Source organism: Puma concolor, chromosome A2, assembly GCF_028749965.1.
Source record: "Puma concolor isolate L17-30 chromosome A2, mPumCon1.1.hap2, whole genome shotgun sequence".
NCBI classification, from domain to species: domain Eukaryota; kingdom Metazoa; phylum Chordata; class Mammalia; order Carnivora; family Felidae; genus Puma; species Puma concolor.
The window spans coordinates 140,191,226-140,213,706 of NC_141668.1; the positions used below are offsets into that span (position 1 = coordinate 140,191,226).

Sequence of the window (22,481 nt, forward strand, 5' to 3'; positions counted from 1 at the left end):
CGAAATATAAAATGCTTAGACTCTCTTATTCAGAAATTACACTTTTAGGGATTTGGATTAAGGAATAATTGTATAAATATGTAAATTTATACACATACATGATCAGTATTGTGGTATTTATAAGACTGAGGAAATAAAAATTATCCAAATTGATAGCAATTAAGGATTGATGGAATAAAAGTTGGTACATGAAAACAATGAAATCTAAAACAAAAAAAAATTTTTAATGGGTACCTGGATGGCTCAGTCACTTGATCATCTGACTCTTGATTTGGGCTCAGGTCATGATCCCACTGTCATGGGATCAACCCCTGAATTGGGAGCAGGCTGAGTGTGGAGCCTGCTTGGGATTCCCTCTCCCTCTCTCTCTCTTTCACCTTCTGTCTCTCTCTCTCTCTCTCTCTCTCTCTCTCTGTTCATAGCACCTGGTACTTTGCAACCATGCAATAACATCTGTTGAATGAGTGAATGAATGAAAGATGGTTTAGAGAGTTCTTCACTGAAAGTTTAACATGATGGAGTGCTAGTAATTTTTTTCTGTGTTCTTTATATTTTCTCTATCATCTGAGGGGTCCTCAAAATGCTTATTTTTACCAAAACAAGTAAATAATTTAAAAATGTGTGGTATGATGCCTACTGCTGTCCCAAATTTTCACTGCCTATATAAACTGGCTCAACTCTTCTGGAAAACCATGTGACATTACATTTTTAAAGGTCATAGAACGTTCTTTCCCTTTGTTAATCCTGCATGGGAATGCATGCTAAGGGAAATAACCGCAAAATTATCAAATGATGTACGCACCCAAGGATGTTCATCCCAGTTTTTTTTTTTCATTATTTTTTTTAATATTTATTTTTGAGAGAGAGAGAGAGCACGCGCGCGCGCGCGCGCGCGCGCGCGCACACACACACACACACACACACACACACACACGAGTGGGGGAGGGGCAGAGAGAGAGGGAGACACAGAATCCAAAGCAGGCTCCTGGCTCTGAGCTGTCAGCACAGAGCCTGATGTCGGGCTCGAACTCATGGACCGTGAGATCATTACCTGAACCAAAAGCTTAACCCACGGAGCCACCCAGGCGCCTCATCTCAGTTTTTATAGTAGGAAAACAATAACCATGGCCGACCTAAAGGTACCTCTCATGGAGGGAAGAGTAAAAGTAAATTATGGCAAATTCACCAGATGGAATTTCATGTAACTAGTACTGAGTCTGAAGACCCTATAGCAACATGAACAAAAAGGCTGAAAATGCAGGCGTGCAATGGTTTAAATGATGCAAAAACAAAATGTTAATGTCGTTGTATTAAGGCTGGAATTCGGGGTGCCATTTCCTTAGACTAGAGGAAAGAACGTGGGTTTTGCAGCTGTGGACAGAGGTTTTTCCCCTGGCATTGCTGAATAGCTGATACACAGCCTTGCTCGGGCAGAGTACGGATGCCACAAATTTTGGTGTCTGTTTTTATTGTTGCTGTTATTGACGATGATGATGGTGGTGGTGGTGGTGATATTTTCAAAAACTTTGCCAGCTCCTGTCACTTAGGAACGGAATGAAAAGTACACTAGCTAAAAAGCGAGGGAGGGAGACTTTTGGAAAATCGAACTTGGGAGTTGGGCCTCCAGCATACAGGGAATCTAGGGGGCCTAGAGCGAGGGAAAGCCGTTTGGGACCACACGGGGGCGCCGGCGCTCATGCCGGGAGAGGTGTTCCGTAGCGCGTCCAGCAGAGGACGCCGCTGGCGGAGGCTGACCCGGGACCGGAAGCCGGGCCGGAGGCTGCCAGGCGCGCTCGCAGACTCCTCCCGCTTCCGCTGCCGCAGCCGCCGCGGATCAGCGCCGAGTTGCCGTCCGCCCTCAGCCGCTACCGCCGCCGCCGAGATGCCGCTGGAGAACCTCGAGGAGGAGGGTCTGCCCAAGAACCCCGACCTGCGCATCGCGCAGCTGCGTTTCCTGCTCAGCCTGCCCGAGCACCGCGGAGACGCGGCCGTGCGCGACGAGCTGATGGCGGCCGTCCGGGATAATAGTGAGGCCCGCGCGAGCGCCGAGTCAGCGGCCTAGGCCCGGGCTGGCCCCGCGTCCCGGAGCCCGCGGGCATTTTCCCCGCAGGGGCTCGGGGCGCCCCGTGACGGGCCCCCGGAGACCAGGCTCGCCTTCTCGGGCTCTCAGGACCTTCCCTCCCTTAGGGGTGCCCTCGGGGCCCTGCCGCCGTGCCGTCAGAGGGTTCTGCGTGTGTGGCGGCCCTTCCCCTCTGAAGGCGGCTTGGGCGTGAGTGCCGAGGTGCCGAGCTGCGTGCCCGGCACAGAAGAAGGGCTCGGGACCTGCCGTCCTCAGCCGCTAGGCCTGGGCGGGGGGCGGTCCTGTAAGAGGGGCCAGCTGTCCGCACGGAGGGGAAGTCTGGGGTCGCGGAGTCGTGCGTCGCAGGCACTGGCCCTGGGCTCTGTATCCTTGAACAGGCCTGGCGGCGCGTGTGCACAAACTGGCCTCTTTCCGCTGCTTGAAGGCTTTTTTGGAACAGAAGCCGGCCGGAGGCAAACAGGATTGCCCTGTCCCCAGCCAGGACTGGCTTCGATGCCAACCTCCCAGCAGCAGGCGTTTACGTTTCGCCAGGCCCTTCGCCGGGCTCTGTCCCGTTCCTTCCCGGTGACGGGGAGGACAGCGGCTCGTGCGAGACGAAGAGGGGGGTGGGCACGGACCTGAGGGTACCAGGGGCGCCCGCTTGTAAGTCACGGCCCTCTCTTTGGCTCGCAGACATGGCTCCTTATTACGAAGCCCTGTGCAAATCCCTCGACTGGCAGATGGATACAGACCTGCTCAGTAAGATGAAGAAGGCGAATGAGGAAGAGTTGAAACGTTTGGACGAGGAGCTGGAAGATGCAGAGAAGAATCTGGGAGAGAGCGAAATCCGGGATGCCATGATGGCGAAGGCCGAGTACCTGTGCCGGATAGGTGACAAGGTGAGCCGAGGTGGTCCCTCCGCCCACCCCCCCCCCCCCAACCTTGTATAGCCGCAGATAAGCACTTTTCTAGGGTAATAACGTCTCACTTAAAAAATTAACATCCTTGTTAAAATACAAAGGTAATGTGCTTACCTGGCCTCGTGAATGAGCACAAAAGTGAGTAAAGAGAAAGTTTTGTTGCTCCAGTCTGTCAGGAGTGCCATTAAACACGGAAGTGCAGGTGCAGACGTTGTTGTGTACCGCTTCGACAACCATGGGATCATTCCCAGTAGTGCACCTTTCTTTCTCATCTTGCTTGGAAAGCATCGGCTCTTTTGGAGGAGTTAAAAAGTTACTCTTTATGTAAGTAAGAGTCGCCTTGTAAGAAACTGAACGTTACACTTAATGCTGAAGTTCTATTTGATTTTTCTTTGTTCCCTGCCTCCTGAAAGGTAACCTTTTTACTTCTTTTATTACAGTCATGTAAATGTACCTGTAGAAACTGGGTAGGATAGTGTTTCAAAAAAAAAAAAAAAAACTTTTTGGGGGCTTCTGGCTGGCTCCGTGGAGCATGTGACCCTTGGTCTCAGGGTCGTGAGTTTGAGCCCCCGGAGAAACTACTTAAAAAATTGTTTTAAATAAGTGGGACGTTAGGGCACCCATGTTGTCTTGTTTACTTTTTCATTCAGCATTACGTCGTGATCTTTCCACGTTAACGTACATAACTCTTGCTCATTCTGGGTAATTCCTAGCTAGTAGTCCACTGTAGGGCTGTTTCCTTGGCCCTTCAGCCACTAGTGGACGTGTATGTTCTTTTCAGCTGTTTGTGCTGGTTGCTTCTTTTTTTTTTTAATTTTTTTTTCAACGTTTTTATTTATTTTTGGGACAGAGAGAGACAGAGCATGAATGGGGGAGGGGCAGAGAGAGAGGGAGACACAGAATCAGAAACAGGCTCCAGGCTCCGAGCCATCAGCCCAGAGCCTGACGCGGGGCTCGAACTCACGGACCGCGAGATCGTGACCTGGCTGAAGTCGGACGCTTAACCGACTGCGCCACCCAGGCGCCCCTGTGCTGGTTGCTTCAATGGGCTTCCTTGTGTATATATGCTCATGTTCTTTCGAGAGGATTCTGGGAAATGACATTGCTGGGACAGGGAAGGATTTTTGTCTTCATATATATGGCCGGTTTTTCCACATATCAGGCAACCTGATTTCTTTCCCGTCAGTGCATGAGAGGAAATACCTACAGGTGTTAGACCTTTTGAATTTTTAATTTAGCAGCTGTGTTAATAGTGGGTAAGAGGATGGGCTTTGAATGTCATTAATTTTAAGTTGTGCCTCCTGAAGTATTTAGATGACAGATGTCGTGTCATCAGTATAAAAAAGTGTCATAGTGTGGATTCTTGGATCAGATGGGCCGGGTTAGAGTTCTGGTTTCAGTAATTATGATTTACTGGACCCTCCATTTCCTCATCTGTAAAATAGGGATAACGACAGTTTGTACTTGGTGAGGGTTAAAGATGGGGGCAGAGAGCTTAGCTTCGTACCCGGCAAAGAGTGCTTAAATGTTAATGACCAGGGTTATTGTTATCTTAGGCTTAAAACAAGTTTTTTCTTCTTGTAAATGTGATATGTGGTCACTAAAAATTTGGAAAAATCAGAAGAGTTTAAAAATAGCTGATAGTTTGTGTGGTTTTCCCAGTTGTGTGATGTGCTTTGGTTTTAAAGAGGGTACGTTATTACGTGTGAGTGAGCAACTTAAAGCTGTTGATTCTAGATTTGAAGAGTTTCAACAAGGACACGGTTGAGTCAACATCAGGGGTTATCCCTTGGTGATGTGCTCCTGTCATTTTCCATGCTTATTAAGTAACTTTTCGTTTTTTCCCTCCTGTTTACTCTGATTTTTAAAAAATGTGTTTTTGCTTATTTTGAGGGGGTGGGGGGGAGCGTGAGCAGGGGAGGGGCAAAGAGAGAGGGAGAGAGAGAGAATCCTAAGCAGGCTCTGCACTGCCAGCATAGAGCCTGACTCGGGCCTTGAACTCAGGAACCTTGAGGTCATGACCTGAGCCGAAATCATGAGTCGGTCACTTCACTGAGCCACCTAGGCGCCCCTACTCTCATTTTTAATATGTTATTTACTCTTACTTAATGGATTTTTATTATTCACTGTGTTACCATTGACTACAGTCCTTATTCTTCATGGTGCTCATTTTGTTACAGATGGGTTAGTGGAAACTCCTTCAAGAAGGTTTTTTTTGTTTGACATCTCATTGGTCATCCTTATTTTCTCACATGAGAGGATGTTACAGGCTCACCTGTTATTTTTACTCTCCAAACCTGGAATCATCTGTTTCTCAGGGTGGGAAGGGAGTTGTACTTAGAAACCAAGATCTGAGTGCTGGCTGTGCCCATTATTGTCTTGCTAGCCCCTATTATTAATTTAAGAGGTGTAATTTATAATTACATAAAACAAGGCCAGACACATACTAAGAAGTACAAGTATAGGGGTGTCTGGGTGGCTCAGTGGGTTAAGCCCCTGTCTTCGGTTGAGGTCATGATCTCAGGGTTCATGAGTTTGAGCCCCACATCGGACTCTGCTGTCAGCGCAGAGCCTGATTGGGATCCCTCCCCGTCTTGTGCACATGCTCATGCTCTCTCTCTCTCAAAAATAAACACTAAAAAAAAAGAAGTACCAAGTATAGACAAATGATTGTATTTATGTTGGTATTTTTAAAGCAGTAGAAACATCTTAGGGGCACCTGCATGGATCAGTCAGTTAAGTCTCTGGCCCTAGATTTCAGTTCAGGTCATGATCGCACGGTGAGTGAATTTGAGCCTTGCGTTGGGTTTCCAGCTGGCAGTGGAGCCTGCTTGGGATATTCATTCATTCATTCTCTGTCTCTCCCTCTCCCCCCCCTCCCTCTCTCCCCCTCTCTCCCCCTCTCCCCCCCTCTCCCCCCCTCTCTCCCCCTCTCCCCCTCTCCCCCTCTCTCCCCCTCTCCCCCTCTCTCCCCCTCTCTCCCCCTCTCTCCCCCTCTCTCCCCCTCTCCCCCTCTCTCCCCCTCTCTCCCCCTCTCTCCCCCTCTCCCTCTCTCTCCCCGTCTCTCTCCCCCTCTCTCCCCCCCTCTCTCCCTCTCTCCCCCTCTCCCCCTCTCTCCCTCTCTCCCTCTCCCCCTCTCCCCCTCTCTCCCCCTCTCCCCCTCTCTCCCCTTCTTCCTCCACTCCCCCATCCTTCCCCAGCTCATGCTTTCTCTCAGAGTACATAAACTTAAAAAAAAAATCTCATCCCACAGTGCTTTAACACAAAATTGTATAAACATTCCTTTGTATTTTCATAGTCAATGATTTAGGGAAAGTTTCTATTAACCTTTTAAGTAGTGTGGTCATTTACAATAAAGTAGTATAGTATAATTAAGGGGAAAAGTACTGAAAATGTGGAGCAAAGAATACTGAAATAATTGTGACTAAATTGTGACTATTTTTCTTACATTATTTTTTAGAATGTTGAGTATATGTTTAGGCATATTTGATGTATTTTTTATACAAGTGGATAGAAAAGTACAATGAACCTTCATGTAGTTATCACCCACTTTCGACAATTATCAGTTTATGCCTAAGTTATTTTATCCCTGTTCCTACCTGTTCCTTCTACCCATTGTTAAGAAAATTCCAGACAGCTGATAGTTTTTGAAACTTTCAACTTTTCTCACCTGTTGCCTTGCTTTTCTTGACAGGAGGGTGCTCTGACAGCCTTTCGCAAGACATATGACAAAACCGTGGCCTTGGGTCACCGACTGGATATTGTGTTTTATCTTCTTAGGATTGGCTTATTTTATATGGATAATGATCTCATCACACGAAACACAGAGAAGGCCAAAAGGTACTCTTTAATGCTGGGGATATATTCTCTCAATTATGCTATAAATAAGAAACCGATGTAAGAAATTTGCCTCTTTTATTTACAACTAATAAATTGGTCAAATAATTCAAGTACTTATTTAGTAAAATATTTTCTTTAAATATTTTCTTTTGATTCAAGTTGTTGTTTTCTCTTTGAAAATAACACAAAATTGATAAAAAGTGGCCTTGTCTATTTCCAGATTGTGACCTTACTATTTTTTATTTATAGCTTAATAGAGGAAGGAGGAGATTGGGACAGGAGAAACCGCCTAAAAGTATATCAAGGTCTTTACTGTGTGGCTATTCGTGATTTCAAACAGGCAGCTGAACTCTTCCTTGACACAGTTTCAACATTTACATCCTATGAACTTATGGATTATAAAACCTTTGTGACTTACACTGTCTATGTCAGCATGATTGCCTTAGAAAGACCTGATCTCCGGGAAAAGGTAACGACTACATCTTTAATACTCCTATTTAAAAACTACTCCCTGCTTCTCTAACTTAAGTACTCACGAAAGCACACATTTGTGTTTGTTTCTTTTTAATTTATAGGTGATTAAAGGAGCAGAGATCCTGGAGGTGTTGCACAGCCTTCCAGCAGTTCGGCAGTATCTGTTTTCCCTCTATGAATGTCGTTACTCGGTTTTCTTCCAGTCGTTAGGTAAGGATAGAGTTCAGTTGCTCATGTCGGTTGTCTGTCTTCGTCTTAATCTTGATTCGGTGTGCAGATAACTAAGGTGACTTTTTATATATGTGAAAAACACTGCGCAGGTAGCTGCTGGTCTTCGATCGGTGTGGCTAATGTTTTGCCCCTTTTGTTTAGGGAGTGGGGTTAGCAGACTATGACTTGTTTTTGTATAGCCCAGTAGGCAAGATTGATATTCACACCGTTAAAGGTTTGTTTGAAAAAAGTTTTTTTTAAGTTCATTTATCTTGAGAGTGCGCGCATGTGCAAGCGGGAGGGGGAGAGAGAATACCAAGCAGCCTCGGTATCAGTCCAGCACAGAGCCTGATGCGGGTCTCCATCTCTGTGAGATTATGACCCGAGCCAAAGTCGAATCACGTGCTTAATCAACTGAGCCACCCAGACACCCGTTTAAAAATTTTTTTAAAGAACTAAAAAAATAACAAAATGTTTTTTTTTTTTTTAAAGAACTGAGAAGAGTATGTGACAGAGGGCTTTGTGCCTGTCAGTGGCTTCAAAATGTTTAGCGTCTGGCCCTCTGATGAAGTAGTTTGGTAGACTCCCTGATTTAGAGTCTTAAGGGGGTAGAAGTCAGAAGTGAGCACATAGTCAGTTACAAGTATTGAGTTTTATGGGGAAAGATGTGAGGGAATCCTTCATTTCCTGTTGGGTTAATGTTAATTGAGCCTTGAATTCAGCAGTGAGTCATTCTTTATGCAGTATGTAAATCTTTGGCTGATTTGCAAATCATTTTCAAGGGCTGTGAGTTGAGAAAATAATTTCGTGGAAGTACTTGTGGTATCCCTCCAAAAGTAGTTAAATGATCCTACCCAAATCTGCTTGATTTTCCTGTTGTCCCCATTCCTTTGTGGTCATTTGGTTTTCTGTTGTTGAGCACAAATACTACGATGATAAAAAAATTGCCTTGCATCAAGTCAACCCAAAGGTCCTTCCTAAATGATCTTCCTGAAACTTGAAGAACTTGGCATTGATACATTTTCTTGCTTATGCAGCAAATTCCAGAAAGTATTTGCTTCAATAGATAGCCTTCACGAGAATTGTTAAGGGTGGGGATGGGACTCTAATGCTTGTTCGATTTTTGAAGTGGGTTTTGGCCTGATGTTTGTGGAGTGCTTTCTCTATGCATTAAAAGTTAGGCTGCTTTTTGAGAATTGATGTTACTTACCTTATGTGACGTGGGAACAGGGCCGTTACCATGATGCGTTTCCTGCTTGGCTTCATCTTCTCATGCATACTCAGGTGTGTTTGCACACGGGATTGTATTGCAGAATTATCGTTCTTCCTTTTTTATGCTTGTGGGTCTCCTGGTCATTACTGCGCTCAAATGTGGGGCCTTTCCCCTCTTCAGAATGAATCCCTCCCCTGCATTCCTGAGGAGCTCTTATTTCACGCCCCTTCCTCTTTTTTTACTGAGAAATAAATTACATACCATAAAGTTCACCCGTTTCAAGTATAAAATTTGGTGGCCTTATTGACAAAGTTGTGCAGTCGTCATGAATTCCTAAATATCTTCACCCTGAAAGGAAATCTGGAAGCATTGAGCTGTCACTTCCCATTCCTCCCCCAGCTACCACTAATCTTTCTATCTCCATGGATTTGCATATTCTTACTCTGACATTTCCTATAAATGGCGTCACATATATGTGACACTTTGTGCCTGGTTTCTGTTGCCCATTTCATCGGTCATCTTGTTGTGACATCTACCAGTGCTGCATTTAGTTTTATGGCTGAATGATACTCCATTGTATGGATATACTACACTTTTAAAACCCCTTCATCAGTTGATGGACATTGGGTTGTCTCTCCTTTTTGGCTGTGATGGGCATTTGTGTGTGTTTCGTGCAGACCTTTGTTTTCATTTCTCTCGTGTGTATATGTACTTAGTAGTGAAACTCCTGGATCATGTGGTAATTCTTTGATTAATATTTCAGGAACTGCTAAGCTGTTTTCCAAAGCAGCTGTATCATTTCAAGTCTCCACCAGCAGCGTGTGCGAGTTTGTTTCCTCACGTCCAGTACTTGTTACTGTGTCTTTGTGATTATAGACATCTTAGCGGGTGTGAAGTGCTATCTGGTGGTTTTGACATTTCTCTGATCTGATGTTGAACCTCTTGTGTGCTTATTGGTCATATGCCCCATTTTTACAAGAGCACATTACTTTGTGGTTCTTTCTTAGTTTGTCTCTTCCAACTAGAATTGTTGGGAGTTTGTTTTTTTTTTTAATCTTTGTAATGAACTTGACTACCAGTACATTGCCTGTATATTAGTAGGTGCTCTGTACAAATGTCTGTTGTGTTAATTAAACCAATAACTTAAGAGAAAAGTGAGGAAAAATACTGTCGTTGTATAGGAAATTGATGGCTTTGGAAACTGGTTAAAGTATTAACCTCCTCCTACGCTCCCCATCCCTAATCAGTCTTTTATTTAAACATTGTGGATAACAGTTTTTATCTCTACCAGATTAATATGTTGCCCAGATACTTTAGATGCAGAAGAATGGTTAAATTTTCGTTGATGACAAAGTCATTATTTGTACCATTTCTTCTCTAGTATAGTGAGACATGTAGGGTTTATTGGGTTTTATGAGCCTTTTTTGCTTCTCCAGATGGTCATAGTGTGTGTGCTTTAAAATATTTCATTTGAAAAAGGAAACTGCATCTTTTTCTAGGTAATATGATTGTTTTTAAAATTAAAAAGAGAAAATCCTATTCCCACATCCATACCTGTGTTCACTCATCAAATTCTTCCAGAGAGAACCATTTTATAGATCTTTCCAAATCTTTTATTCATTCAAACATACTTGAAGAAATGGAAAACAACATAACAAAAAAACCCAAGGTTGTACGTACGCGTGGAGAAATTTCAAACAATGTTATTTAAAGAAGAAAATGGGTCCTTTCTCTAGAGGTGTTTGCTGCTCTCAGGTTTCAAATGTGTCCTTCAGGGACATTTGTGTCCAGAGCTACAAGCATGTAACACCATCGTTAAACATACGTGGGTGTGTTTTACATGCTGTTTTCTAAGTCGCTTTTTTTTCTCTTCTCAGTATAACGTGAATATCTTTTCATGTCTCTATAAAAATAGTTGGTCATTGAGTCAGTATTTGTAAGCAGCTGTCACGTATCAGACACTGCATGTGTGGTGGCAAATCAAACACGTGGAGCTCCTTGGACGTTCTGGTTACCCTCTTAAAAGACCTCTGTTTCAGCGTGTTGGATGTGCCATAATCCATCCTCTACTGATGAAAAATTACGCTGTTGACAGTTTTCTGCTATTGTGAACAACTTTGTTTTGAACATTCTCTTATAATTCATTTTTTCTATTTCCACTTATTTCCTTAGGAAGAAACCCAAGAAAGTAAATTTTACAAAGTATAAACACAATACATCTTGATCACTGTTGCCCTCCAGAAATACTCTGCCAATTTACATTTACACTTTTTTATTGAAGTATAACTGAAATGCAATGTCAATTTCAGGTGGACAACACAGTGATTTGATGTTTATACACATTGTGAAATGATTACCATATAAATCTTGTTACCATCTGTCACCATACAAAGTTAATACATTATTGACTATATTCTGTGTCCCCATGGATTTATTTTATGTATAAACCATTTCTACTCTCAACTTAAATCATTTTAAGAGAGCCTGGCCCCTTGCCCCCGTACTGCTAACCAGTCTGAGAGGAGGAAAATAATTATGTTGATATTTTATTCATTTCTTGTTTCCAGGGGTAGTTTATATTTAACTCTTCAGTCTTCTTTTAAATGGCACATAAATGACAGAAGATGTTTTATGTTCGGCTTATGGATATGACCCATCCTGACAAACAGTTAGCTTCCCTGTCTCTTCCCTGGGTTTTCTTGCTGTATTTTCCAGTTTTATGGAGATAGGACATGTTGTGTAAGTTTAAGCTATACAACATAATGACTTGATATTTATGCATTTATTTTATTCATGTGAATAAGCATTATCTTGTCATAGGGCCATTGATTTCCATGTTGCTAAACCACGCATTGCTTCACTCCTCCTTCTCTCCTTTGATGTTGACCAGCCTTTGCATCATGCCCGCATCTTTGTTCTCTTGAACGGTAACACACATTTGTTTTCCCCAGACCTACCACCTTATCCTTTGTCAGACCTCTTAGTGACTGCCTCAGACTTGATCATTGCTCTTGTCCCCGTCTTCATTCTGTCAAGTACATCTGGATGGCAGTGATTTCCAAATTCATGTCTCCAGCCTCAAACTTTCCAGTGAGCGCCAGACCCATGCCTGAATGTCTCCTTGATATCTTCACTTGGATGTCTAAGAGGGGAATCCACATGAACACTGTGAATCTCCCTTTCCCTGCCTCCAAAAAACCTCCCAAACCAAGAAACAAAACAAAAAACAGTTCTCCTTCTCCAGGGATTTGCATCTTGTTAAAGCCAGAAACATAAGTACATTTTTTTATTGTTTTGGTCTTGCTTACCTTCCTTCTCCCCATATCTGTCTCTGTGTTGCTGTGTTTTGAATCTGTCCTCCTTTCTATTCTGGGCCGAACTGGGCTCTTCCTGCCTTGGGACTTCTGCATTATTTGCATTGCTCTGTGCCTCCTGCTGTTTGGCCACTTCCTCAGAGGGGTTCCCTGTCCACCCCAAACCACAGGAAGGCCTCCTAGTCACTGTTACGTCGCTCTTCTGTTTTCTACACAGAATTTATTACTCTCTGAGAATGTCTTGTATATTCATTTCTCTCTCTTCTTTGAAAACTTAGTTTCTGTGGTAGCAGGGTCTTGGCTTTTTGGTTTACTGCCGTGTCCTTACTCTTCAGAGCAGTGATGCAGTAACTATGTAGTAAAATAATTTGTGTGGATTGCTCGTTAATATCCCATATATATATTTTAACCACTTTTAGTGACTTCTAAGAGCTCCTTAGAATCAAAGCTATTAATTCTTATGTTATAAACATGGTCTCTGATTTCTCTCTTACAATTTGTCATCTTATTTGTTGCAGCTGTTGTGGAACAGGAAATGAAAAAGGACTGGCTTTTTGCTCCTCATTATCGATACTATGTAAGAGAAATGAGAATTCATGCATACAGCCAGCTGCTGGAATCCTATAGGTCATTAACTCTTGGCTATATGGCAGAAGCCTTTGGTGTTGGTGTGGAATTCATTGATCAGTAAGTTTAACAATTATGTTAATATAGATCCCTTGAAGTTATGTGTCAACTTGTACATTTTCTCAATGGACATTGCTTCCCTCAATTGTAAAAAAAGAAGTGAGTTTTTCTCTAAATATTATCAAGTTGTGGAGAGGTTAAGTGATTTTGCGAAAGGTTGTTAGGACCAGTTATTACTACAACAGTATTGTGTTCCTTCTCTGTGGACTACGTTGCTGCTATAGTAATGACTCTGATGCCTTTCTTAGACCTCACATTAAGATCCTACTTTCTCTGCTAATGCCTCAGGTTTTTTGGCTACTGCTGCTATTCCGGTCACATTAGTTGTTAAAAATGGGACTTTTAGCCCTTGAATCAGTGATTCATCAGATACTTGCTAAGCCTTTATGCTATGGTTGGCACTGTTCCAGGTCCTTGTCGTTATGGACTTTAATACTCTTTTTATGGGGAGAGTTAGCTGGTAGGCAAATCAATACATAAGGTAAATTGAGATAGAAATGAATCTGTGGAGATAATGGAACAGAAAGATGTGTTTGGCTGCAGTGTATTGGTAGTGTTGGCGGGGGGGGGGGGGTGGGGGGGGGGAGCTGTGGGAGAGTCAGTCAGATATGTGTTTGTGCAGGGCCTGGTAGGCCATGGTATGGAGCTTCGGTTTTAATCTAGGCCCTGTGGAAAGCCCCTGGAGGATGTTACGCATGAGAGGGATACGTTTTCATGCTGTGTCTTAGACTGCAAGGGGACAGGGAGGCTAGTTGAGCTGGCCGTTCAGTACAGTAGCTCATGGAGGAAATAGGTGGTGGCCTGGACAAGGGTGTGGGAGGAGTACACATTCAGAATATGTGCTGTCCTTAGAGTGTCTGGATCAGTGCTTCCCAAATACAGGTCTTATAAATGTTGGTGATAGTTTTCAGTGGCCCACAATGAACAAGATGGTAAAGTTAAATCATGCTATATTTCATTTAAAAAAGAACATTCTCATTTTAGGGGTTTGATTTTTCTGGTTTATTATGAAAAATTTCACATCTGTAGGAAGTGCTAAGGGGTTACAGCGTTGATTGTATCGTTACCATTTTGTTGTATCTGGTTTACTCTGTATATCCTAGGTTTCAAACATTTCAAAGTGAATTTCAGCCACCCGTACATTCCATCCCTACTTGCTTCAGCATGCATATTTGCTTATAGGCTTGTTTGGAGGTAATGTTTACATCTGGGTGAGAGACACAGATCTTCAGTATGACCTGAGCTCCTCTGTTGAGCTGTCACTATCAGAAATCCCCTTATACTCTTCCTTTGAAAGGAAAAAGGCAGTGATTGTTTTGTTTGCATTTTAAAAATTATTGTTACCAAAATAGAAGGCTGGTATGCCTAGGTTGGTTTTAGTTCTGAATTGAACTAGTTTGTGAAATTCCAGTCTGGTAACTACTGCCCAGCAGAGTTGGTTCCTGGAATGGGTGGTGTCCATTAAGAATGTGATTGTTCAGGACTCACTGAAGGGGTGGCTTACTGTGGTGAGTAGTGCATGCAAAACCAGGGCTGGCCTGGCTGCTTCTATAGCTTTCTCACTGAAGAGCTATGTGGCCTTGGTCTGATTCTGCCCCTTCCTCAGTTTCTTAACTGTGCCACGGAGGTGATCCAGCCTTCGCTACCTGGGGGCTATTTGAGGCTCAAAATGACATTGTGGATAAGGTGCAGAAAAGCAGCAGGAACGTGCCATTAGACATACTGCAGTGTTCAACTTATTACGGTGACCTGAGTTCTGAATGGTGTATTTCAGATGGTATGTGACTTTTTTCCTTCATGCTTGCAGGCCGGCTCTAAAGGCAAAAGTTGTATGTACACACAGAGCTCTAGTTGTCACCTAGAAATAAATTTTTGACACCCAATTCACATCTGGGTTTTTCCTAGATCCTTCTTTTTTTTTAAATGTTTATTTTTGAGAGAGGGAGGGAGGGAGAGACAGAGTACAAGCAGGGGAGGGGCAGAGAGAGGGAGACACAGAATCTGAAGCAGGCTTCAGGCTCTGAGGTGTCAGCACAGAGCTGGAGGCGGGGCTTGAACCCACGAGCCGCGAGATGACGACCAGAGCCGAGGTTGGAGGTTTGACGGACTGAGCCACCCAGGCACCCCTTCCTGGATCCTTTTTATTCCTCCCTTTAAGAAGGGTCTGAATTAGTAATTTTGAACATAATTCTCCATCACTCTTCCACTTCCTTAGATATTGTTGGAGAATGGGAAGGGGCCATTACTTGAGTAAACACTACTCTGTTGACAGGTTTAAGGTTACCCGCGATCTGCATTACACCATTGTGTGTTGGTAGGTCTTCTGCTTGAAACCTGGGATGCAAATCTGGTTTTTAGGTTATTTGTTCAGTAAGTACTCCGTTCATCCTTACTGCGTACCTTCTGTGTGCGTGGCACCATGCTGCAGGCTTGGGGAAATACTCCCTGCTGGCAGGACGAGCAAACGTGGGATGTGTTCAGTTGGCACAGAGGAGAGGACAGGTGGGTTGGATCTAAAGCAGGGAAATGGGACCTGCATGCAAACTTGGGGACTTACCAGTTAAGTTTTGTTGTTGTAAACAGCAGGGAAGCTGCGCCCAGATTATTCTTGGGGTGTAGAGTTCAGAGTGAGCATACCTGGGAGTCAGTATGTGTGATTCAAGTGCCTGAGAAACGGACACAGATGGCTCCTTGTGCGCCTTTAGACTTGAGGTCATTGCATTTTTAAGATTTCCCTAAGAAGGTAAGGAATAGGGGGCTTTCTCGGTGGAAGCAGTAGCACAAAAAACGTAGGAGGGTGTGGTGTGGCGTTATGTTCAGAAACAGACAAGCAGGGTTCTGAATGCCAGACTGAGGAGTCTGCCCCACCAGTCCAGGCACAGGTAAGTGAGGCTCTGAAATCTGGGGGTGCTGGGAGTGACATGCACCTTGGGTATCCACGGTCAGGCTCTGGGGTTGAGGAGTTTGTCTGTAGAGCTCGTGTGTAAGTCAGAGCTGCTTTCAGAGGTTCCCGGATAGATTTGGGTGCAACCATTAAGGCTGCCGGTGGTTACATTCGGTGTAATTTTCTGTGTGAACCTCAGCTCCGGAGTGGTAGCTGTAAATGGGTTAGCAGCTGCCTCTGGAAATGGAACTATTTCAGTCTTTGCAAAACGAACACAAGTGAGTTTAGAAAACCCAAAAAAGTTGAAAAAGACCAGTGGTTGGATCAGATAGATTTTTGAGGGAGAGTAAATGTGCCACCTGTGTATCTGTCTGTACCTATGCTATCTCCCAATAGCATAGCTTTTTCAGCTTTCAAGCTCTTTGAAGCTCATAACCAGATTTTCCAAAATTATACATTTCCTTATTAAAAATGCTAATTCTTTCTACCGAGATTCAATAATAACGTTTAGTTCCTTTGCATATTGTATCACTCTTCTGTAAGTGGGAGACATCCCTCAGCATTGCATTATACTTTTCTTCTCCCCAGTATGATGGCATGAGAGCTTTGATTTGCATCTTTAATGAGTAAAATGGATCTCCCTTGTGTATATAACTTTGCCCACATTTTAATGAGCCATTTGATCTGTGGGTTGTTTTTTTGTTTTTTTTTTTTTTGTAATTTATCTTCTGTCCATGTTGTCATTTAGTTTGTGACTTGGTATCCTATGTAGAAATTCTCTTTACATAACCAGGTTTATCAGGGGGTCTTTAAATATAGTTTCTGGGATTTGTCACAGTTAGTTGCCTTAATACCATTCTCAGCACTTTCGTCAGAGATTTGTTAAGATTCAGTCTCTTTTTTGTTGTTCATATGCTAGGATCAGGATGTTTTAGCATCTGGGAAAGTAATCTGTCATATAATTTGTATTTAAATTGAGGTATTCTGTTACAAGTAGATTATTTTAAAGAAGTCATCTTTCCATTTATTCTCTTGGGTAGCATTGCAAAGTCTTCAGCTTTTGTACATCTGTAAGCATTTACTTTTCCCTCTGTGTTGGTAGACGATCTCTGACCGTGCTTCATTGCTAATGCTAGTCCTGTCTATGTTCTAGATAGCTTCAGTTTGAGGTTTGGGGTCATGACTGTATAGGTATTCCAAAAGACCTTTTTCACAACAGACTACTATCATCTGTTCATTCCTGATCCTAATTTAGCCTGGCATCTTCTTAGGTCTTAAAAATAATTTGCCAGCTTTTTTTTTCACCTCCATGCTCAGAAGGGATTTTGAAAATCCAGAGCATGATCTGCTCTTGTTGTATCACATGCCCCTGCCCCATTTGTTTCTCTCCCTCCAGGCTTTTCTTTGGAACTTTAAAGATGTGCTTACGAATAATTTCATTCACTAAATAGGAAATTTCGTATTCATCTTCGCAGAGGAGCCTGCAGTATGCCAAGACCTTCTCGGCTACTGCGTATTCAATAGCTCAGCCTGGAAGCAAACTAAATGTCCCCTTGAGAGAGAGTGGAAACATGTATTTAGGGCAGTTTGTTTTTTAACAATTCTGTATGAGGCTAACACTAATGCCTTTTTCCCCCCCCCCCTCTTGATTATAGGGAACTCTCCAGATTTATTGCTGCAGGGAGACTACACTGCAAAATAGATAAAGTAAATGAAATAGTGGAAACCAACAGGTACTGTTAAGTTTGTGTATCACTGTGTATCAGAATAAGGGGCATCCTTTTAAAAGCAGGCCGACTACGGTTATGTAGTAATGTGACTGGTAAATAATGCCATCTTTTTCTTGAATTTATTTATAGACCTGATAGCAAGAACTGGCAGTACCAAGAAACTATCAAGAAAGGAGATCTGCTACTAAACAGAGTTCAGAAACTTTCCAGAGTAATTAATATGTAAAACCATGTAAACCAAGGATTTCCTTTAGAGATAACTATTTGGAATTTTTATAGCTTACTTTACTATGTGCCCAGTTCAACTGTATAAAATAAACACTGCATTGTTGTTTCTTTCGATTTACTTTTTTTCTTATTAATACCTACTTTTAAAGAACGGAGGCTGGTGATAGTAAAATAATGCCACTTTGAGGGGCGCCTGGGTGGTGCAGTCGGTTAAGCGTCCGACTTCAGCCAGGTCACGATCTCACCGTCTGTGAGTTCGAGCCCCGCGTCGGGCTCTGGGCTGATGGCTCAGAGCCTGGAGCCTGTTTCTGATTCTGTGTCTCCCTCTCTCTCTGCCCCTCCCCTGTTCATGCTCTGTCTCTCTCTGTCCCAAAAATAAATAAACGTTGAAAAAAAAAAATTAAATTTAAAAAAATAATGCCACTTTGATAATCAGAGACGATAGACCCAGAGTTCGAATCTGAGGTTTTTAGAAAGAAGAAGAGTACATACTTGGGATGCCTCGGTGGCTCGGTTGGTTAACCAACCGACTCTTGGTTTCGGCTCAGGTCATGATCTTGCGGTTTTGTGAAGTCGAGCCCCAGCATTGGGCTCTGCACGGGCTGCTTGGGAGTCTATCAAAATAAGAATACGTGCCATATAGTAGTCCATAACTAAACACCGTGTGTCCCATGTAGTACACCAGACAGTAGATAAATGAAATGCATCTCAAGCTTTCCCTCACAAATGAATAACCACAGAAGACATGGTAGTCTCCTCCAAAGGAGTAACTTCCTAACCCTCGAGTCCAGAATATACCACTCTCATCGAACACTGCTCACAAAAACCCAACAACCTATGTGGCTATTGGCAATGGGATCTGTTTTTCCCCCAATAAACCACCACAGTAAGGAAAACAAAGATGTTCTATTTTTTTTTTCTTAATTAGAATATAAACCCTGTGAGTCAGATGGGGAAAAGTGCTAGGAAAAACAAAATCTAAAACCCAATGAAAACGAAATCTAAAACCAGATAAACGAGACAGTGAATTAGGGCGTGAAGAGCTCTCCTAGGGGGTGTCACAGAAGGCCTCTAAGGTGACATTTAAAGAAAGAGGAAGAACCTGCAAATATCTAGGAGGAGAAAGATGGAAAGTCACTGGAGGTTTTAAGCAGCGAATGACCCGATTTGACTTAACCTTTCAAGTGTCACGGTCCATAGGAGGAGCCGAATTTGCTGAAAGATGAGAATGTGGGGAGAGAGTGAGTCCGGGTTGATCTGAAGCTTTTTTAAATTCTGAGTTTGACAACAGCCATCTGAGTTGCAGTAGCATTTTACTATAAACGGGGAGAGAAGTATGTTTTAGTTTGCACGGTGGTGTTTTGTGATCAGAACGATTCAGTGACAGAGGAGAAAACATCTCAATCGATGGTAACTGACACAATTCAACATTCATTCATGATAAACGTGTAAGCAAACTACAGATAATAAAGGGGGCCGGTGACGTGACCAGAGCTGTGCTCCGACAGAAGTCTACTTCCTGCAGGCGCTGTATGGTGGGTGGCAGGCTAGCAAATTGCTGGACACGCCTCACGCGTTTGAGAATATCCACTTAACGGATTCCCAAAAACGCTTACTTACAAGACCTTAATGATCACTATAATTTCTTGAAGAAAACATGAATAGAAGTACTGTACTCTTAACCCAGGATCCTGAAAATCCGGGCAACTTGTGAAAGCCAACATCTTGTAGTCCACTGAGAACTTACGGTGTTCCTTGTGTCCATTTAAAGAGTAGAATTCTGTTCATAGCAAACTGACTCATTGCAGTGCATGCTAAAGGAAAAAAAAAAGGACTGAAATGTCAGTTTCTTAAAATAGCCCTTTTCCTCCGCTCCCACCTCTAAGATCGCCATGCCTGACGTGATCACACAGTGGTTCTGGCTTTTCATTCAAGGCTTAGACTTACCCCTGGTCTAGAGAGAGAGTTCCCAAAACACTTCTTTTTCCCCACTTGCTTTCAATGTACTTGATTTTATTTTTTTTTCCACTATTTTAGCCCAACTGCATAAAATGAGGTGAGGATGACTTAGACGCTAAGCTAAAAGAAACATGCCATCTAGTTCAGGATAGGGAGAGTCACAACTCTAGTAGCTGATAACTGTCTAGTAGAATAACTTACCTTACAGATGAAGGAAACAATACAGTTTTGAGGTGAAGAGTCCATTTTTTCCTTTTTCTAAAAGGTAATATATGCTCATTGCAAAAAAAATTCAAGATACCAAGGTGGGGGGGGGGCACCTTCCTGGGTGACTCGGTTGTGTCCACCGACTCTTGATTTCAGCTCAGGTCATGATCTTGCAGTTGGTGGGTTCCAACCCCGACCTGGGCTCTGAGCTGATAGCACGAAGTCTGCTTGGAATCCTCTCTCCCTCTCTGCTTCTCCCCCACTCATGCACACGTGCTCTCTCTCAAAATAAACTTTAAAAAAAAAAAAAAAAAAAGGAGATACTAAAGCGGATTGCCTTGTCATTCCACACCCTGGAGAGGCAGCTCCGGTCACCATTTTGATGCTCTCCATTTCTAATCCCCTGTACGTGTAGTTTTTAATAGAAAATTGGACCCTTTGTTACATAATGTTCACGAGTTATTCTATGTAATTACAAATCCCAGTGGACTACTATGATACCTCAAAGTAATCTGGAGGTGAAAATAAAGTTGGCATCCAACCCGTCTCTTTCTAAGAGGCCATATGCTGTGGGAGAAACAGGACTGACACTAAAGCTAGAAAACACCAATTCTGGTCCCAGATGCCCTCACACTGGCCACCTGATGTTGGGAGAAATAACCTCCTTCATCTCTCTCAGCCTATTCCCCCTCATTTGTAAAGTGCAGGAGAAATCAGGCTTATGTGGCTCATCTACGTGAAAACACCACTACAGCAATAAACACAACAGCAATTTACTAAAATGCATTTCTCAGTAATCTGAGTGTTTAGTAGAAAGTTATCATGTAAGATGAATAAATTGAGGTACCTCAGCCAACTTTTGTAGGATAAACAATTGTCAAGATTTTTGTATTTGATCTCACCAAACTGATGTTTTTTTAACGTTTATTCACTTTTGAGAAAGACAGTGTGAGCGGGGGAGGGGCAGAGAGAAAGAAGGAGACACAGAACCCAAAGCAGGCTCCAGGCTCTGAGCTGTCAGCACAGAGCCCGAAGTGGGGCTCGAACTCTTTAACCGTGAGATCATGACCCGAACTGAAGTCAGACGCTTAACAGAGACTGAGCCACCCAGGCGCCCCGAAACTTAGGTTTTTAACACACTTCCGTCTGTTACCAAATAGGACTGTGGATTGCTAGTGTCTGCTTTATTGACAGAGTACTTTCAATCTGATAAAAGGCTTGCCGAGGAAATTTTAGGTCCAAGTTCATGTTTCCCACAGGTGGGGATCAAAAAGTTCAAAAACACCAAAGCCAATCAGGATGGCAAAAGATGCCTCCTGATGATACAAACTTGCATACTGGTCACCTACAAACTGCGATGCTACCGCTGTCCCCCCCACCCCCCCAAAGTTTTCAAGAAAAAATAATGATTTATGGTCACCATCTAAAAATTGAAAACATAATTCAGAAATCACCTATCTAGCTTCTCTGGAAGAATGGACACATTAGGCTAACTCCAGTCTCATATTGCCAGTCAAGCTAAATGGTTAGCACATACTCTCCATCATGGCCTGGTTCACTTGGCCTTCCCTGTTGCCTTCTACTGCTTGCCAGCCCTGGTGGCATGTGAGTTTGTTTTTCCTGCATTACCCTCCCCCCCCACCATATTGTACACACTTTATGATTGAATGCATTTAGTCTTTAATAACCTGACCAAGCATTAACGGATCAGGTTACTGATCATTAGCAAACCAACTGTATAATTTTCAATTAATCCTTGGTGCTGTTTTTAACCTAGCTCTTAAAATTTTTTTTTAATGTTTGAGAGAGAGAGACAGAGCGTGAGTGGGGGAGGGACAGAGATAGGGAGACACAGAATCCGAAGCAGGCTCCAGGCTGAGCTGCCAGCACCGAGCCCAACGTGGGGCTCGAACTCACAAACCAGGAGATCATGACCTGAGCCGAAGTCGGACACTTAACCGACTGAGCCACAACTGAGCGACCCAGGTGACACCAACTTATCTTTTAAAGAGGATTAAATGGCTGATGCTTGAAATATTAGCTTCCTCCATGATGGGGGTCGGGGGGAGAGGGGGATCAGGTAATCTCTCACCTTCCTCATGCAGTACAAACTACAAGTTGTAGGAGACCCACCACCTCCACAATGGCCATGGGGGAATGAAGTTAAATCCCTATTTGGAAAACATGAAAAGCTTAGATAACCACTAGGTTCCAAAGGCACAGACAGAACACGGGTTTGCATTACTGTGTTTCTGAAGACCTACAAAGGATACCAAGAATTGTAGAAGTTTGGTCCAGCTCACTGTAACCTGGAAGTACACGGTCAAGGGGGAGGATTACCTCCCGTCACTCAGAAAGCTCTGCCATAAATCTCCCAGTACACACTGCATGTGAAAAGTTAAGGGCGGGCAATGGTCCACTCCGTGATCAGTCTCGGTCCAGCAGTTCTAAATCCTGAGACCGCCTCAGGGAAGTGACCACGTCGTCAGGACTGGCACTACGTGGCATCCTGGTAACTTTGCCAACCCCCTTAAGAGTTCGCCAGAGGCCCGCTTTTCCAGGGTCTCTGCAATTAGTGTAACATCGAGGCTGATAAAACTCTGCGTTTGGTTTCTGAGGACTCTGCTTTTCTTGAAGTCCTCTGTTAAGGGCTGTTCCCTCATATATACCGCAGAACTTGGGGCCAACACGCAGTCCACTGTTTGCTAGACCGTTGCTCTCTCCTGGCCCTAGGATTTCCACCCTCATTCAAAATG

At 43.4% G+C, this 22,481-nt stretch overlaps 1 protein-coding gene and 1 long non-coding RNA gene across 5 annotated transcripts; one reads left to right on the forward strand and one right to left on the reverse strand.

The window, feature by feature from the left end:
• The first annotated feature begins 1,790 nt into the window (after positions 1-1,790).
• On the forward strand, positions 1,791-17,673 carry PSMD6 (proteasome 26S subunit, non-ATPase 6). The gene is made up of 8 exons (XM_025916020.2): positions 1,791-2,027; positions 2,753-2,958; positions 6,674-6,819; positions 7,069-7,288; positions 7,395-7,503; positions 12,549-12,717; positions 17,257-17,334; positions 17,461-17,673. Exons 1-8 carry the CDS (start codon positions 1,883-1,885, stop codon positions 17,555-17,557), a joined length of 1,170 nt encoding a protein of 389 aa, XP_025771805.1. The 5' UTR covers positions 1,791-1,882; the 3' UTR covers positions 17,558-17,673.
• On the reverse strand, positions 9,754-21,112 carry LOC112852523 (uncharacterized). 4 transcript variants are annotated; one of them, XR_015248331.1, is made up of 5 exons: positions 19,720-21,112; positions 19,307-19,373; positions 18,737-18,875; positions 18,052-18,173; positions 9,754-12,381 (listed from the first exon to the last, which is right to left on the reverse strand). It is a non-coding gene; the product is annotated as an uncharacterized LOC112852523 (long non-coding RNA). The 4 variants fall into 4 exon arrangements; XR_015248332.1 differs by lacking the exon at positions 18,737-18,875 and having other exon boundaries at positions 9,754-11,858; positions 12,025-12,381; positions 19,303-19,373; XR_015248329.1 differs by lacking the exon at positions 18,737-18,875 and having other exon boundaries at positions 19,303-19,373.
• Positions 21,113-22,481: the final 1,369 nt, after the last annotated feature.

Coding starts and splice junctions, on each gene's coding strand:
- PSMD6 (XM_025916020.2), top strand. CDS start 1,883: ATGCCGCTGGAGAACCTCGAGGAGGAGGGTCTGCCCAAGAACCCCGAC. Junction 6,820..7,068: donor AACACAGAGAAGGCCAAAAG/GTACTCTTTAAT, acceptor TTTTATTTATAG/CTTAATAGAGGAAGGAGGAG. Junction 7,504..12,548: donor GGTTTTCTTCCAGTCGTTAG/GTAAGGATAGAG, acceptor TATTTGTTGCAG/CTGTTGTGGAACAGGAAATG.